Genomic DNA, 14,141 nt, shown 5'->3' with positions numbered 1-14,141 from the left:
TTTCTGGCCATGAAGTTCAGGAATGGGCCAATAAAAATGACATACACTAGCATTTCCACCTACCTTACAAGCCCACAGCTGCCAGGCTAATTGACTACTTAAAACAACAATTGAGACGGGATCCCTGCTCTCAACATGTGGACCAGGAGGCTAACTCAAGTCCTACGAACTTAACAACCCAGGAGCAATCATTCTAGTGCCCAAGCCACGTTAACCCAGAGGGAACTAGTCAACACCATCTGAGTTCAACTGTTGACCACTGAAGGACCATTGCCAACTGTTGGTCAGGACAATAACTGACCCAATCACTTTTGCCCTTATCACAGGATCTACCCATAGTGGGGGAATATGTTATAAAATGGCCCTGGGACTGGCAGGTAAGCCCCTGGTGGTTTGGGTTTGCTGCCCCGTGGGGAACAGGGTTAGAAAGGGACTTACAGATTTCACCTGTCTTCTACCCAGCCCCACCTAAGACTACTAAGGTAATTAACCCAGGCCCCGTACTAGAGAAAGACATCATTATACTAACGCTGTGGTTCGTTGTTATACCACCTCTCCAGTATTCGGCACTGGCTATGGGGACAGAGGGTGGACAGGTGATATGGCAGGCCAGGACAAAAACCACAGGCAGGGGTGGTATTATCTCAGAATGCTGTTACTGCTTTGATTTTGCATGATGGTCATGATCTCCCATGGTGCCTGTTAAACATCTCACATTTCGTCCTAGCCTGAGTGGAGGGAATCAGTTCACGGACTGGGTGACAACCCACGTAGGGGCAACTGAAGACTCTCACCTTCCTCCTGTCTTGCATGCCAAGTGCCTGGCTCCAGAATCGCCCACCTCTTGGCAAATCCCTTTTATTTTATGGCCACATGAAGCACCACATGGCATGCGAGATCTTAGCTCGCCGACCAGGGATTGAACCTGTGTCCCTCTGCAGTGGAAGCACAGAGTCTTAACCACTGGACCACCAGGGAAGTCCTGCAAATCCCTGTTTTTGGTGTAGTAGGTATCTTACACCTGATACTCTCTAGCTGCTGCTGTATTGCATTTGTGGTATCTGGTTGCAGTGCACCTCTACCTACCTGGCCTCTACATACCCAAGGATATCATGGAAGAGGGGTGGACCAAGATTGTAAGGGTCGTGCAGGGTGTATAGGGGTGGAGTGAATAGTCAGGCCACCCATGGCTGTTCTCTTGCTCTCTGTACATCCCCTGCTCAACCAGGGCCTGCTTCACTCACATAACTATCCAATCCTCTTAATTATAGGGCTTAGTTAGTAACTGCCCACGTGCTTGCCTCCTGCCCCAGCCACTGGTTTCCCTGGTAACTGATGAGGCAACCTGATATCAATTCCTCCGTAAATGGTAGCCTCCGTCCCCTCCCAAGTAGCAAAGATTGCTGCCATGTCCTGCCTGTCATATACAGTGGGGTGTCACTCCAGGATCTTTTGCTTTGGACATGTAAGATCCCCTGTCCAATAAACTGTTGATGACTCTGGCACTGTCTCCAGGCTCTTCTTCCCTCTGAAGGCTAGGCAACTACAAGGCTTGAAAGTCTGTGGGGTGCAGCCCAACAGTAGGGATTTTTTTTGGCCAGATAGTGAACCAGTTTTCCTAATACATATTTTAAACAATCCACTTTTCCCCATTGTTTTAAGGGGGAAAATGGGCCCCTCTTGTCATATGTTAATTTCCCAGGTATACACATGCCAATCTCGGAGTTTTCTCTTCTTTGAACAGAAGTTGATCTAACCATTCATAGACTTATATTATTGCACATAAGTTGTAGAGTAAGTTTAGTTAACATATCAGCTGAAATTTTTAGATTATGTTGAACTTACAGTTTAACTTGGAGAGTTAATATCTTTATATTAAACTACCTTATCCAAGAATAGGGAATGTCTCTTCATTTATTCAGATAATCAACTCTTATTTAGAGTTTGAAAATTCTCTCCATAGAGGTCTTACATACTCTTAAGTAATCATTACTTAATAATTTAAATTGCTTTTGTGGATAATATCTCATATTTGCTGGTTATAGATGTTACAGAAAAATGCAACTTATTTTTGTAGAGTGATCTTGTATCCAGCAACTTTGCTGAATGCTCTCATTAGTTCTAAAATTTTTTTCTTAATTAGGTAGTAATCAAATTATCTGTACATGATAGCTTTATCCCTTTTTCAATCCTTTGCCTCTTTTTTTGTCTTTGTGGCTTTGTACAGGATTCCTAGAACTATTTTAAATGGTAATAATGATAATGGGCCTCCTTGTATTGATCTTTTTTTTCCCCTAAATATGAATATGCCTAGGTATAAGCTTATTGGTATTTATCCTAACTGATGTTCTCTGAGCTTCCTAGATCTATGGTTTGGTGTCACTAATTTTGGAAAATTCTTGGCCATTACAAATTTCAAATATTTCTGCTCCACTTTTTCTCCTTCTGGTATTCCCAATATGTACGTGGTACACCTTTTTAGAAATCCCCAATAGTTCTTGGATGTTCCAGTCTGTTATTTTCACTTTTTTTTTTTTTCCCAGTATGGGAAGTTTCTATTGCCTTATCTTCAAGCTCACTAGTTCTTTCCTTGACCACATCCCATTTAATGATGAGACTATCAAGGGAGTTCTTCATTTCTGCTAGTTTATTTTTATTTTTACCATGTCTTTTGTTTCTAGAGGTTTCCTCTCTATGCTTGCATTACTCACCTGTTCTTGCATGTTGTCTTTTTCATTAGATCCCTTAATATATTAACAATAGCTATTAACCGTAGCTATTTTAAATTCCCTGCCTGACAACTCCCCATTGTGTATAATATTTGACTCTGGTTCTGCAGCTTTTTCTTTTCAGGCTGGGTTTTTTCCTTGCCTTTAGTATGTCTAATATTTTGTTGAAAGCTGGACATCATGTATTGGGTAACAGGATATTGGTAACAGGAACCAAAGTAAATAGGCCTCAATGTGTGATTTTATGTTAGTCTGGCTAGGAGCTGGGCTGTATTTAGTGTAACTATATGTGTCATAGATTTCAAATTCCTCTGGTGACCTTATTTTTATCTCCCCTCTTTTTTTAAAATAAATTTTTTTATTTTTATTTTATTTATTTTTGGCTGCGTTGGTTCTTTGTTGCCACACGGGGGTTTTCTCTAGTTGAGGCAAGCAGGGGCTACTCTTTGTTGCGATGCGTGGGCTTCTCATTGCGGTGGCTTCTCTTGTTGCGGAGCAGGGGCTCTAGGCACTCGGGCTTCAGTAGTTGTGGCTCAAGGGCTCTAGAGCGCAGGCTCAGTAGTTGTGGCACACGGGATTAGTTGCTCCGCGGCGTGCAGGATCTTCCCAGATGAGGGCTCGAACCCGTGTCCCCGGCATTGATAGGCAGATTCTTAACCACTGTGCCACCAGGGAAGCCCCTTTATTTCCACCTCTTGATTTGGGGCTTCCCTAGGAGGCTGTGTCTGGGGCTTCTCTCAGAGGCTGTGTCTTACAGCTATTTCAACTGTAAGCCACTAGGTCGCTGTTCATATGGGGATAAGTTGTGCGGCAGAGGAAGCATTCTATAATATGATTGCACCTCATTTTTTTTTTTTTTTTTTTTGCGGTAGGCGGGCCTCTCACTGTTGTGGCCTCTCCCGTTGCGGAGCACAGGCTCGGGACGCGCAGGCTCAGCGGCCATGGCTCACGGGCCCAGCCGCTCCGCTGCATGTGGGATCTTCCCGGACCGGGGCACGAACCCGTGTCCCCTGCATCAGCAGGTGGACTCTCAACCACTGCGCCACCAGGGAAGCCCGCACCTCACTCTTTTAATGGGTCTATTTCCCTGTGTTGTGATTTTTTTCACAAGTGTTTCTTAGCTTTTCTTCTCCCCTTAGATGAGACAGGAAATCTAGAGGGCCCTAGAATGGGGGAAATGCCCTTCTCCACGGTAGGGTGGGCTCTGGTTAAGTGTTTTCCCTGGAGAGGAGGCTTTTGTCATGGAGGAGGCTCTGAATGTTTTTCAGAACTTTTCTTTTCCCCTCCCCCTGATAAAACCACTAAATCTTTCTCAGGTCTTTACTGTAGGTGCCTAGAGAAAAAGTCCATAAAAATATGCACCCTTCCCAGCCTCCAGTTGTTTGTCATTCTCAAACTAGTCCACACTCAACCTCCAGCAATTAGTTAATATTAACATTTAAGCGTTCCATCAGTTTTTGGCTCCAGTGGGTTCTCCTGGTAAGCACATACTCTGTATGTGCTTGTCTTTCCAGATTTCAAGGTAGCAGCTTGCCTTGCAACATCAGTTCTGACAGGTCCAAGAAACATCATTGATTCTCCTTGCATTGGTCTTAGAATATGTTAAGTGTTTTCATTAGCATAATATTTACTATAGGTTTTTTGGTATATGTCTCTTATAGAATCAAGAAAGTTACCTTCTATTTGCCAGTAGTTTTATTACAAATAGGATTAAACCTTATAAAATGCTTTTTCTGCATTAGGATAATTATTTTTCTCCTTTAGTCTATTGATGTGGTGAATTACAGTGAATTTTTCTAATGAACCACCCCTGTTTTCTGGGATTAACACCAGTTGGTCATGATGTATCATTTTTTAGTACACTATTGGACTTCATAGTTTGTATTTAGGATTTTTGAATCTACTTGGTTCTATTTCTATTTTCTTAGTATTTACTCTAGATTTTAGAATGGATACTTAAGGAAGATTGAAGTTATTCAATGTGTTTAGCCTCCAAGAACGTTCCAAGGACCAATTTATGTGCTACTATTCTCCAATATTTTAGTATATTTAATTTTAAAAAGTATTATTATAGTTTTATAATGTATATATTAATATTTACTAATCTTATTTCTTTGCTCACATTTCTTTCTTACATCTCAGCCTTTCCATCATTTCCTTTATAATAGCAAACATAATAAATGCTATGTGCCAGGCAGGTTCTGAGCACTTTAAACATATTACCTCACTTGAATCCCCCCAAAACCCTATGCGGTATGTACAATATTCCTTCTGTCTGAAGAATTTCTCTGGATCTCAGTTTTTGTTGTCTGTCCCTCTTGTCTTTTTTTTCTTTTTTTGAAAATTTTACTGGCTAGAAGCACAGAAGTTCTTAAATTCATGACAGTGCATGAGATGTCTCTGAGAGCAGAAGTGGGAAAAAAGTAAAGACAGAACCCTGGGGAGCACCAGAGCTTATATATAGGTCTCATGGGCCTTACATCTAGAGGTGGGGCCCACTGGAACTGCAAGGCCAAGGGCCAGAGCCAAAGCAGTGGAGGTCACTCTGAAGGGCTCTTGGGATGGCAGATGTCAGCCTTTCCCCCGGCAAGCATGTGCTATGACATTACTATACTTTGTCCATCTTCTGTACTCCCAGACCCAGTCCTATGAGGACAATGGCACTGCCCAGAAGTGGCTGTGTCCCTCCTCGAGGGAGAGGAAGGGGCGTTCCAGGTGTCACAGCACTGGAGGTCAACAGCTATGTTTACTGCTTGTATCAGGTGTGGCTGAAATAAGCAAGAGTGCCCCAGCCACATGCCTGAGAAGAGCTACTGGACCCAAGAGCTCAGAAAGCAGCAGTGGGTCAAAAGCAGTGGCCTTAGCTCCATCTTATCTTTCCCTCTATTTGGCTCTGGGCATCCTCTGTGGAATCTGTGGGAATAGAGGGCTTTGAGGGCTTGTAAGCAGGGATCCTGGGAGACAGAGCCAGGAAGCTGCCTGGAACAGTCAGATTCCATGGCCCAATGACATCATTGTGGCAACAGATTTCCCAAACAGAAGTCAGAAGCCCAGGTCAGCCTTTTTCTGAAATGTACTTCTCTCTGCCTCTCAGACAAGGCATCTTCTTCCTCCTTGTTTAGTCACCTGGAACCCTGTTTTCTCTCTCCTAGAATTAAGAACCGTCTTCAGAAAGCAACACATGAAACCATTTTCGAACGGACTTTAATCATTTTTTGCTGCCCAAATACTGTACATGCAGAAGCCATGTGAAGAATTTTCTCCTCAAGGGAATTGGCAAGAGTGTTGTAAGAAACAGCCGGCAGTCCTTCCCATCCATCCACCTGCCACCTGGGAGCCACAACGAGTTTGGAAAGATGCTGCACATAGAAAATGTATAGAGCACAGATATAAAAGGCTAATTGCTTCTTATCTAAACAGTGTGCTTCTCAGTCCCTATCTGTTCTCTCTTTGCAGGATGCATTTAGAAATTCTAAAAAAGGGGTTCTTGCCTCCTATGAATTTACATTCTAAAGGAGTGGATGGAATAATCAGGCCAACTTTTCCTAAGAAAGCAGCAGCCACTCTGCCTGCTGAGATGGTGTCTGGTAAAAGACATTCTGGAGAAGAGTCATTTTTTGTTTCAAGAAGCAAAACACTTTGAAGGGAAATAAGTTCCCTCTCTCCTCCCATCAGAGAGCATCTCCCTTTAAAATTCTCCCATTGTCTCATTCTAGAAGCAGAAATGAGGACTAACCCAGCTTCATCTGCTGCTGGGGATACTGACCTACGCAGGATGCATCTGAGGTTGTGACATCACATCAGCACCTTGGAAAAAGTCCATTGTAGACAACCCTTAATTATCTCCTTACGTAAGAAAACAACAACAAACCCGGAAGAGGTGGAAGAAGAAGAGTTTGTTAGGATTCCCAGAGTTCTTGTCAGAAGCAGCATCTGGGCATGGAAGGGTGAGGACCTGCACCCAGCTTGGGCACCCGGGTCTGGAAGGAACCAGCCTGTGGAGCCAGGTGCCGGGTGCACCAGGCTCATGACCCTCATCACCTCCAGATTAGACTTAAAACCTGGAGGGAACCGTGGAGTAACTAGCAAATGCTCTGGTTTTGCACATGAGGAAGCTGAGGCCCAGAAAAGTGAGGAGTCTTGCACAAGTCTTGCCTGTATATAATAGCCTTTGATTCTCCGTAGCCAGCTGTCCAGGCCACTGACCATTGGGGCGGATGCTCTGTTGCCTTTGGAATTCCCAGGGCCCATTTCTCTTTGCCAAGCTCTCCGGAACCCAGTCCCAAGGACCCTTACTGGCATCAGTGTGAGCTCCCAGGGAGGGCGAAGGCTCCTGTCCTTACTGGCCAAGTTTCCAATCAGAGCCTGGGAAGGTTTTCCCAGAGCAGTAACACTCATGCTTTTTGACGAGCATCCTCCCCAAGCCAGTCTGGGCCTCTGCGGGAATGCCAGTTTCCTTCACAGGCACAGCCTTGCTGGGCCCACAAAAGCCTGAGCTCAGGGTTTGGGGGAGGGGAAGTTGCTTTGCTACATGGAAAGATTAAGCCCTTTGTCAGAGAACAAGGTCCCACCATCGGGCATGCTGACACCTGAGCTGCATGTGTGCGGCTCAGCTGGCAGAGCTGGTGCCCGAGGAGGCCAAGTTGCTCTCTTTGGCATCACTGACGTCGCTCTGAGATGCTCAGGCACTCTTTCAAAATAACCCTTTCCCAGCCAGACTAGGCTTATCCAGCCCCCATCAGGCCTCACTGGATCGGGCGGGGTTCCCCTGCCCTTCAGTCATGATTGTTTTGTTTTGACCCAATTTCTTCTGACCTGAGTGAAAAGCAGACTTGAAGGAGAAGGCAAGGGATGAGTCTACATTCCTATCTCCTTCCTGATCATTCAGTGAACGGTAATCCAGTATAGGAAGCAGCATTTTAGAGAACCTCTTTCTGTGTCAGGATATTGGAGAAGAAAACTCCGGGGAGAGGAAGAGAAAGGGAGCAGTCGGCAGGGCAGCAGGCCTCTTCTTTTCCCCCTCCTTGCAGCCAGTGCGGAAACCCTGCGGGACCACCGCCTGGCCCTGAAGAACACGCCACCTGTCTCCGCCACCAAGCAAAGGCAGCAGTTGCTCGCACGGGCTCCGCACAGTGCAGGAAGTAATCAAAGAAGCGGAAGAGCAGCTTTCCTGAAGCCCTGATGCTTTCTGGGCTGAAGATGGGGAGCCGGAGGTATCAGGAGCTCTGGAGCCCTGGCGGGGGAGGAGCACGGCATCTCCTGGACAGCAGGGTGTGGAGCAAGAACCCTGGTTGCGTGCCAGGGCTCCTGGTAATGCAGTCTAAGATTGTGCTACATTTCATTTCCAAAAGAGTACCCTTGGAGGGCTCTAGCGTCTTTGAAAGGGGTGTGAGGCTTCTGCTCTCCTCAAGGCTGGCAGTAAAGAAGAGCTCAGGCATGCTTGCCCTGGTCGGGGTCAGGCCCCTGGGAGAACCAGTGATCCCACGAGTGGTGAGCTAGAGGGACACCCTCTCTCTCGGCCCCCTGAAATGCTGGCAGTGCCTGGGCTTGCTGCATACTGAGAGCCTCCTGAGGGCTCCTTTCCTAGGAGTGCTGGGTGGGGGGAGAGACTGGGTGGGGAGTAGTTTAGGAGATGGCTTGACAAAGGGGATATGATTCTTCAGGGAAGAACCAAGACTTGGCCCCATTTGCTGGAGCCTGATTCATACCAAAGACCCATCACAGACTTCCCTTTAGGGAAGGAGTCTATGAAGGAAGTGGGACAGATTGAACAGAGCAGAAACGTGAAGACAGATGTTCTGAATCATCTGTCATGGTTCCTGCCCTCAGCCCAGCATCGCTGCAGGACCACTGCTGTCTCTGCCACATCTTCCACGAATCCTGCCTGAGCAGAGGGAGATGGAATGACAAAGAGCCCACCCTGTCATCAGCCCCAGGGTCCCCTGGGGTAAGGAGAGGGCATGTGGAGTCAGGACACTGCATCTAACAGTGTCTGGGGGGATCATGTTCCTTCCCTCCCCGCCATGCCTTCTTCAAGGGACAGATGCTGCCCCCTCCAGGGAAGGGCAGCAGTCACACGTGTGCTCCCTCCTCTCCTGGGACAGGCTAGCTCCAGAACAGCTTTTCACACAAGCCCCTGCATCCAGGAGGCTGAGAGACAGACCCTTAAACCCAGGAGTTTAACACGGAGTCTCACTTGACTTTACCCTCATGGGAGAAAAATCCAGGTGGGGATTAGTAACTTAATTTGGTACAAAGGGTTAAAAATAATTCCCCAACATCAACTTGTGTGGGGAATGACCTCCCATTATCGAGGTGGAACAGTGGAGTGGCCCAACTCTTGGGCAGTCTTGGCAGCTGGGGGTCGTAGGCAGGTCAGCCCAAGTCACCGACATGTCAGGCCCCACCTCTGGCTAGAACTTTCCCTGTGCCAGCCAACCTTCCTCAGAGGCAAGGGGCCAGCAGCCTTCAGCTCCCCAGCAGCAGCCTCTGCTGGTAGCTCCTTCTGTCTTCCTGCGCCTCTAGAGGAATGAGGGTGACACCCCTCACTGATACCCCCATTCCCTGGGGGTAACCGCACGGTCTGCGTATCACCGCTCGGTGCCACGTCAGCAAATGTCTACGCCATCCTGTGGGTCTCTAATCATCCCACCACCCCAAAGGCGTCAAGGATTTTCAACCATTCTGAGGGTGGCTGCTCTGCATCACCCACAGGACACAGAAATACGCTTTTGCAAGCGAGTTCCCACCCCCACTCCCCACCCTAGGATCTAAGAGCACAGAGCCCTTTGCCTTATTTTAGAAACATGAGAAATGCATGCGTTACCCAGTCTGACCCTAGGAGAGAATCTCTGCAGAAAGAGAAAACTCAGCCTAGCTGTCTCTCTCTCCACACACATGAGCGTTCCCGCCATGATAATACAGGAATGGAGTCTCCAGCAGGAGTCAGGAGCCCAGGAGCTTATCTTGTCCTTACTGCCCTCACCCACTTTTTGTCTGTGGGCAGGACCAGTGGGGACCTGGCTTCTCCCCCTGGTTTTCACAGGAGGGAGGTGGCCAGGCCCTGGCTTCAGCCTAATGTGGTTCCTGCCAGAAAGGACCCCTCGGTGGGGATGGCTCTGTCTCAGCCTCTGTCTCCACCTGCCTGCCCCGGAATCCACCTCCAGGCCCATCTGGCTTCGCTTATGGATGGAGTCCAAGCACCTCTCCACGGATCCCCGCGTATGCGGGTTACAGTCAGTGCAGCTCTCAGGGCTGATATCTGGGGAAGAGGCAGAGCGCGAGCCTGTCCCAGGCCTTGACCCCTCCTGCTGCCTCTTTCCACCCCACCAGACATGAACCCAAGGGCTGCTGTATCCACCTCCTGGGCAACCTCTTGCCTTTCATGCTAGACCTGAGGAAGAAGAGGGACAGATTTGGGCACTCCCGAGCCAGACTTCAGGATTCCCAGCAGACATCTCACAAGGTCCAGTCCAGGCCCTGGTGCCCACCCCCAGGGCCCAGCTGTCCAATCAGGTCAGGGTTTGAGTGGCTTTGGGAAGCTCCAACCAGACAAGGGTGGAAAGAAAGCAGAGGCAGGCACGGTGTCTAGAGCAGACCAGGCCACCCTCCAGAGGGCAGCGGCAGAGGGCAGGGGGCAGGGAGGCCGAGAGGGGTGAGTATTGCTTATACAGAGCTGGTGACCGTGATGGTCTAGAGTCTACAGCCAAGCTGTCCGTGGAGCCAGGAGGCTGAAGCCTCAGTGAATCTGAGCTCCCAGACATGGACCCTGGTCTGGAAAAGAGAAAAAAAAAAAAAAAATAGAGCCCCCAATAATCAACTTCATGCAGCTAATCCCCAAAGGTCGGACAGGCTTCTCAGAGCAAGTCAGCCCCAGCCCTCCTCATTCCTGCCAGCAGCCCTGCCCTGGGCACATCCTCAACAAGCCAGGCCCCTCCAGGACGAGCCCAGAGGGGCACAGGGCCACTCTCAGGACCTGGGATGGACACAGGTGCCGCCAGGGGCTGCCCACTTTGGCAGGTAACATCCCTATGAGGCCAACCTCTTGCATGTCAAGACCGTCCACTCCACACCACCTGGGGTCCGCTGGGAGAGCTCCTTTGGCATGTCGCAAGTGAGGAGGCTTGGAGGGAAACAGGAGGTGAACAATTCTAAGGGAGGTACCAGCACTTTCCTCCAAGGTACCTGGCCTGCAACCCTGGGAACTGACACCTCCTTCAATCTCACTTGTAGGAAGGAGGTGGCGCCAGCCCGAGGGAGAAAGCGGTCTTTAAGCCCTCAGCTCCCCGGCATCGTCTGCCTCCCGGAGCCCTGGCCAGGGCGCTAGGTGAGATGCTACATGCTGTGGATGCATTCGGTGGGAAGAGCAGCCGGAGTGCCCAGTGAAGAGGAGGGGTGTCAGGGTTCCCAGAGGGGCCTCGCTGTGGCCAGCTGCAGTGGACGCTACATTCCTCAAAAAAGAGCAGAGGTGCTGGGAGAGGCAGAGGTGGAACAAAGAACAAGACAGAAAACTAAGCAGGGACCACCAAGAACAGGCACAGGCGGGGACACGCAGGCTCTGCCCTGAGCCTAGGACCAGGTGGGATGGACCAATGGCTGCGTCTCCCACTTCCACCCCTGGACTCAAGTGGAGTCCCGTCCACGCAACTCTCCTTTGGGTTTCTTTACAACGAGACACAGAGAGACGTGGATTTCAGCCCATATAGTCACTAAGACCAAATACACCCAGACAAATGAACAGATCTAACATGGTCACACACAGACACACACACAAACACACACGCACACATACTAGAGTCTCCACTGCCAGCTGGGACAGGCCCAGTAGCCAATAGGCATGCAGCAAGGCAAGGGGTCCAGAAAGACGTGAAGACTATGTACAGGGGAGGAGACGGGGGGTGGCAGCACCCCTTCCCACACTGCATCCAGGCCTCTTCCTGAGGCCCTTAGGAGCCTGAGGGGCTCGTGGCACTCTCCAGGGAGGACTGGGACAGGCGCCTGGTGAGGGAGCCGAGCGTAGAGTCTGCCACTGAGGACGTGGGGAAGAGTTTGTACCAGCCGGTGACCGCAGCACTCAGGTCCAGCTCGTCCAGCATGATCTGGGCCATGCCCATGAAGCACTTGTGGTCCATGCGGCCATAGTCTCCCCAGACAATCACCTGCCAGTGGGGAGGAAGAGAGAGGAGCTGAGCCACATCTCCAACTCCAGGGCTGGGCAGTGGGTCCAGGAACCATGTAGAAGTTTTGCCAGGGCACAGATGGGACAGAGAGAGGCAGAACTCACACTGACTTTGGGCAGCAACTTACTGAGCACTTAAGATGTGCCAGGCTCGACCCTACAGGCTTTACATACGTTATCTCAATTGTTACAACCATCTAGGTAGAGGTGCTATGTATTATTATTTCTACAAAAAAGGAAATGTATCTCAGAGAGGTTAATTAACTAACCCAAAGATACACAGTAATTGGTGGCATAGCTGGGATTAGAACCTGGGTCTGACTTCCAGAGCTTCTCAGCATCCCAGATGACAACCTTCCTGAGTGGGGAGCAGACTGAGAGTCCAGGACCTGGGTCACAGCTCCCGCTCTGCTGCTGGATCACAGTGGGACAATCAACATTAGCACTAGGTGGAAGAAGATGGTGGTCAAACCCTGCTTCTACCTACCAGCTGTGCAACCTGGGGGCAATCGAGTTATTCCCTCGAACCTTGGTGTCCTTATGAATCAACAGGGAGAAAAACACCTTCACCGGGTTGTAACAAAAAATGGGTAAAGCATATTTAATGCGTCTGGCACAAGATAAATCATAAATAAGACAAATTTTAAATTACAGTCTTTGAGAGTTGCCCCGCCCCACTGGCCCCATGACCCTCACCTGCAGCACCTTGCCCTGGGGCCCCTCGTCAAAGAGCAGAGCCTGCTGGTACAGGGGATCACAGGTCTTCTTGGCCACCTTTGTCTTCTTCTTGGCCAAGCAGGCCCCGTTCTCAAGTAGGTAAACCTTGATATAGGTGGCTGAGGGATGGAAGAGAGCATGATGGGGAGGTGTCCAGGGGAGACTGCTGTGGCCTGCCCATCCCCTAACCTCCATGTGATCCTGGAGGGGAGCAGGGTGAGCTGGATGAGCTGACCAGCGGACAGCAGGTGGAGAGATGGGCTCAACACCGACTCCTCCATCCTCCCCTCCCCCTCCCCCCACCCACTGGCCTTCCAGGCAATCCGTGACTCCAGTGTTGAGAATACTGACTAGGCCAGTGGGGAGCTGGGACTCTCTAGACCCAGAACTCAGCTGTATATCCCTCCCTGGCAGGACCTCATTTCCAAAATCCCTCTCCCAGCTGATCTGCTTCACCTGGGAGGGATTTGGAGCCTGGTTTGGGGGTCAGGCCCCGAGCCTCAATCACTTCCACCTCCAGCTGGCTGCTCCGGTCCATGATGGCAATGTGCACATCCCCTGCAAGGGAGAAGAGGGACAGTTCAGGCAGAGCCAGACCAAGGGGCAGGCCGGCCAGCCACCATGCAGCATGCCAGTCTGCAGAGGACGTTCCAGCACTGGAAAGGGCACAAGATGGACAAAACTGTATGCGCCGGAGCTGCTCTCGGGAGACCACTTTAAAGCAGCTGAGAAATGCTTTGATAGGGCCCTTACGGTGGGATGGGGGCATGACCCTCAAGGGGCCTGTTTGGGGAACAACAAATGTAAGCCTGGTTATGGGCGGTGGAGGGGTGCTCTGCTTCACTGAGCAGAATAGCAAGTTTGGGGACAGAGCTTCCTGTATCAGGAAGACAGAGGGGAGGCTGTGGGCTCAGTAGCTCTTCTTCACCTTCTACACAGTGGTCATCAGCCACTCCCCTAAATAAACATCAAACAAATATTTAAAGGATATCAGTTTGGAGAGACGCTGAGATACAAGCCTGCCCAGGACATGAGGCACGTCCTGGAAATGAGGGCCCGCTCGTACCCTTGATAAAGGATGGGGGGAAGGCAGCAGACGTCCCAGGAGCACAGACTGAGGACTCTCTGTGCCCCACAAAATGGATTATCCAGCTGGGGCAAGTTCTGTGTGTGGAGTCATATCAGTCGTCTGGCTTCTAGAACTCTTGGCTTTGTTTGACACAGGTTAGCAGAATTTGCAATTCTGCGCTAGTCACTTGGGACGTCCTTCAAAGGGGTGCAGAATCATAAGCCCGATGCAGAAGAACTAAAATGGGCCAGACTTTGGGTTTAGCCACCCGTTTTAGATTCTCTGAGCCGTCATGCAACAGCAACTGTTTGTATTTGCACACTTTGGAAGATGGAGATTTATGACTTTCAGGAGACATCCTGGAATTCATCCCTCTCCCTCTAGCTACTCCTGACCTCCCCATGGGGAATAGGGAGGGGGAGGTCTCAGAAATTAATCTCCACGTCTC

The 14,141-nt window shown here is 49.6% G+C and overlaps 2 protein-coding genes across 8 annotated transcripts in view; one reads left to right on the top strand and one right to left on the bottom strand.

The window, feature by feature from the left end:
* The window catches only part of LOC111175659 (zinc finger protein 8-like), a 62,296-nt gene extending 48,870 nt beyond the window's left edge, over positions 1-13,426 (top strand). For 3 of the 5 annotated variants that reach the window (XR_016387683.1, XR_016387682.1, XR_016387681.1), the window contains one exon: positions 5,882-13,426. The gene's annotated coding sequence lies outside the window, so the exon portion shown is untranslated. The remainder of the gene's footprint in view (positions 1-5,881) is intronic. The other 2 variants (XR_016387676.1, XR_016387674.1) reach the window with 2 other exon arrangements.
* The window catches only part of RIMS3 (regulating synaptic membrane exocytosis 3), a 42,651-nt gene continuing 31,438 nt past the window's right edge, over positions 2,929-14,141 (bottom strand). For 2 of the 3 annotated variants that reach the window (XM_089895335.1, XM_022575396.3), the window contains exons 6-8: positions 13,081-13,182; positions 12,604-12,743; positions 2,929-11,887 (exon numbers count right to left, since the gene is read on the bottom strand). In XM_089895335.1, coding sequence (XP_089751461.1) covers positions 11,675-11,887; positions 12,604-12,743; positions 13,081-13,182 — 455 coding nt within the window. In that variant the 3' untranslated portion in view covers positions 2,929-11,674. Of the gene's footprint in view, positions 12,744-13,080; positions 13,183-14,141 lie in introns of all 3 variants that reach the window. The other variant, XM_089895346.1, reaches the window with a different exon arrangement.

This window comes from Delphinapterus leucas, chromosome 1, assembly GCF_059928025.1.
Source record: "Delphinapterus leucas isolate spDelLeu-1000000601 "Yukka" chromosome 1, BTC_Dleu_Yukka2, whole genome shotgun sequence".
Lineage (NCBI taxonomy): Eukaryota > Metazoa > Chordata > Mammalia > Artiodactyla > Monodontidae > Delphinapterus > Delphinapterus leucas.
Note: the sequence above shows the minus strand (reverse complement) of the source record. Positions and strands in the feature narration are given on the sequence as shown.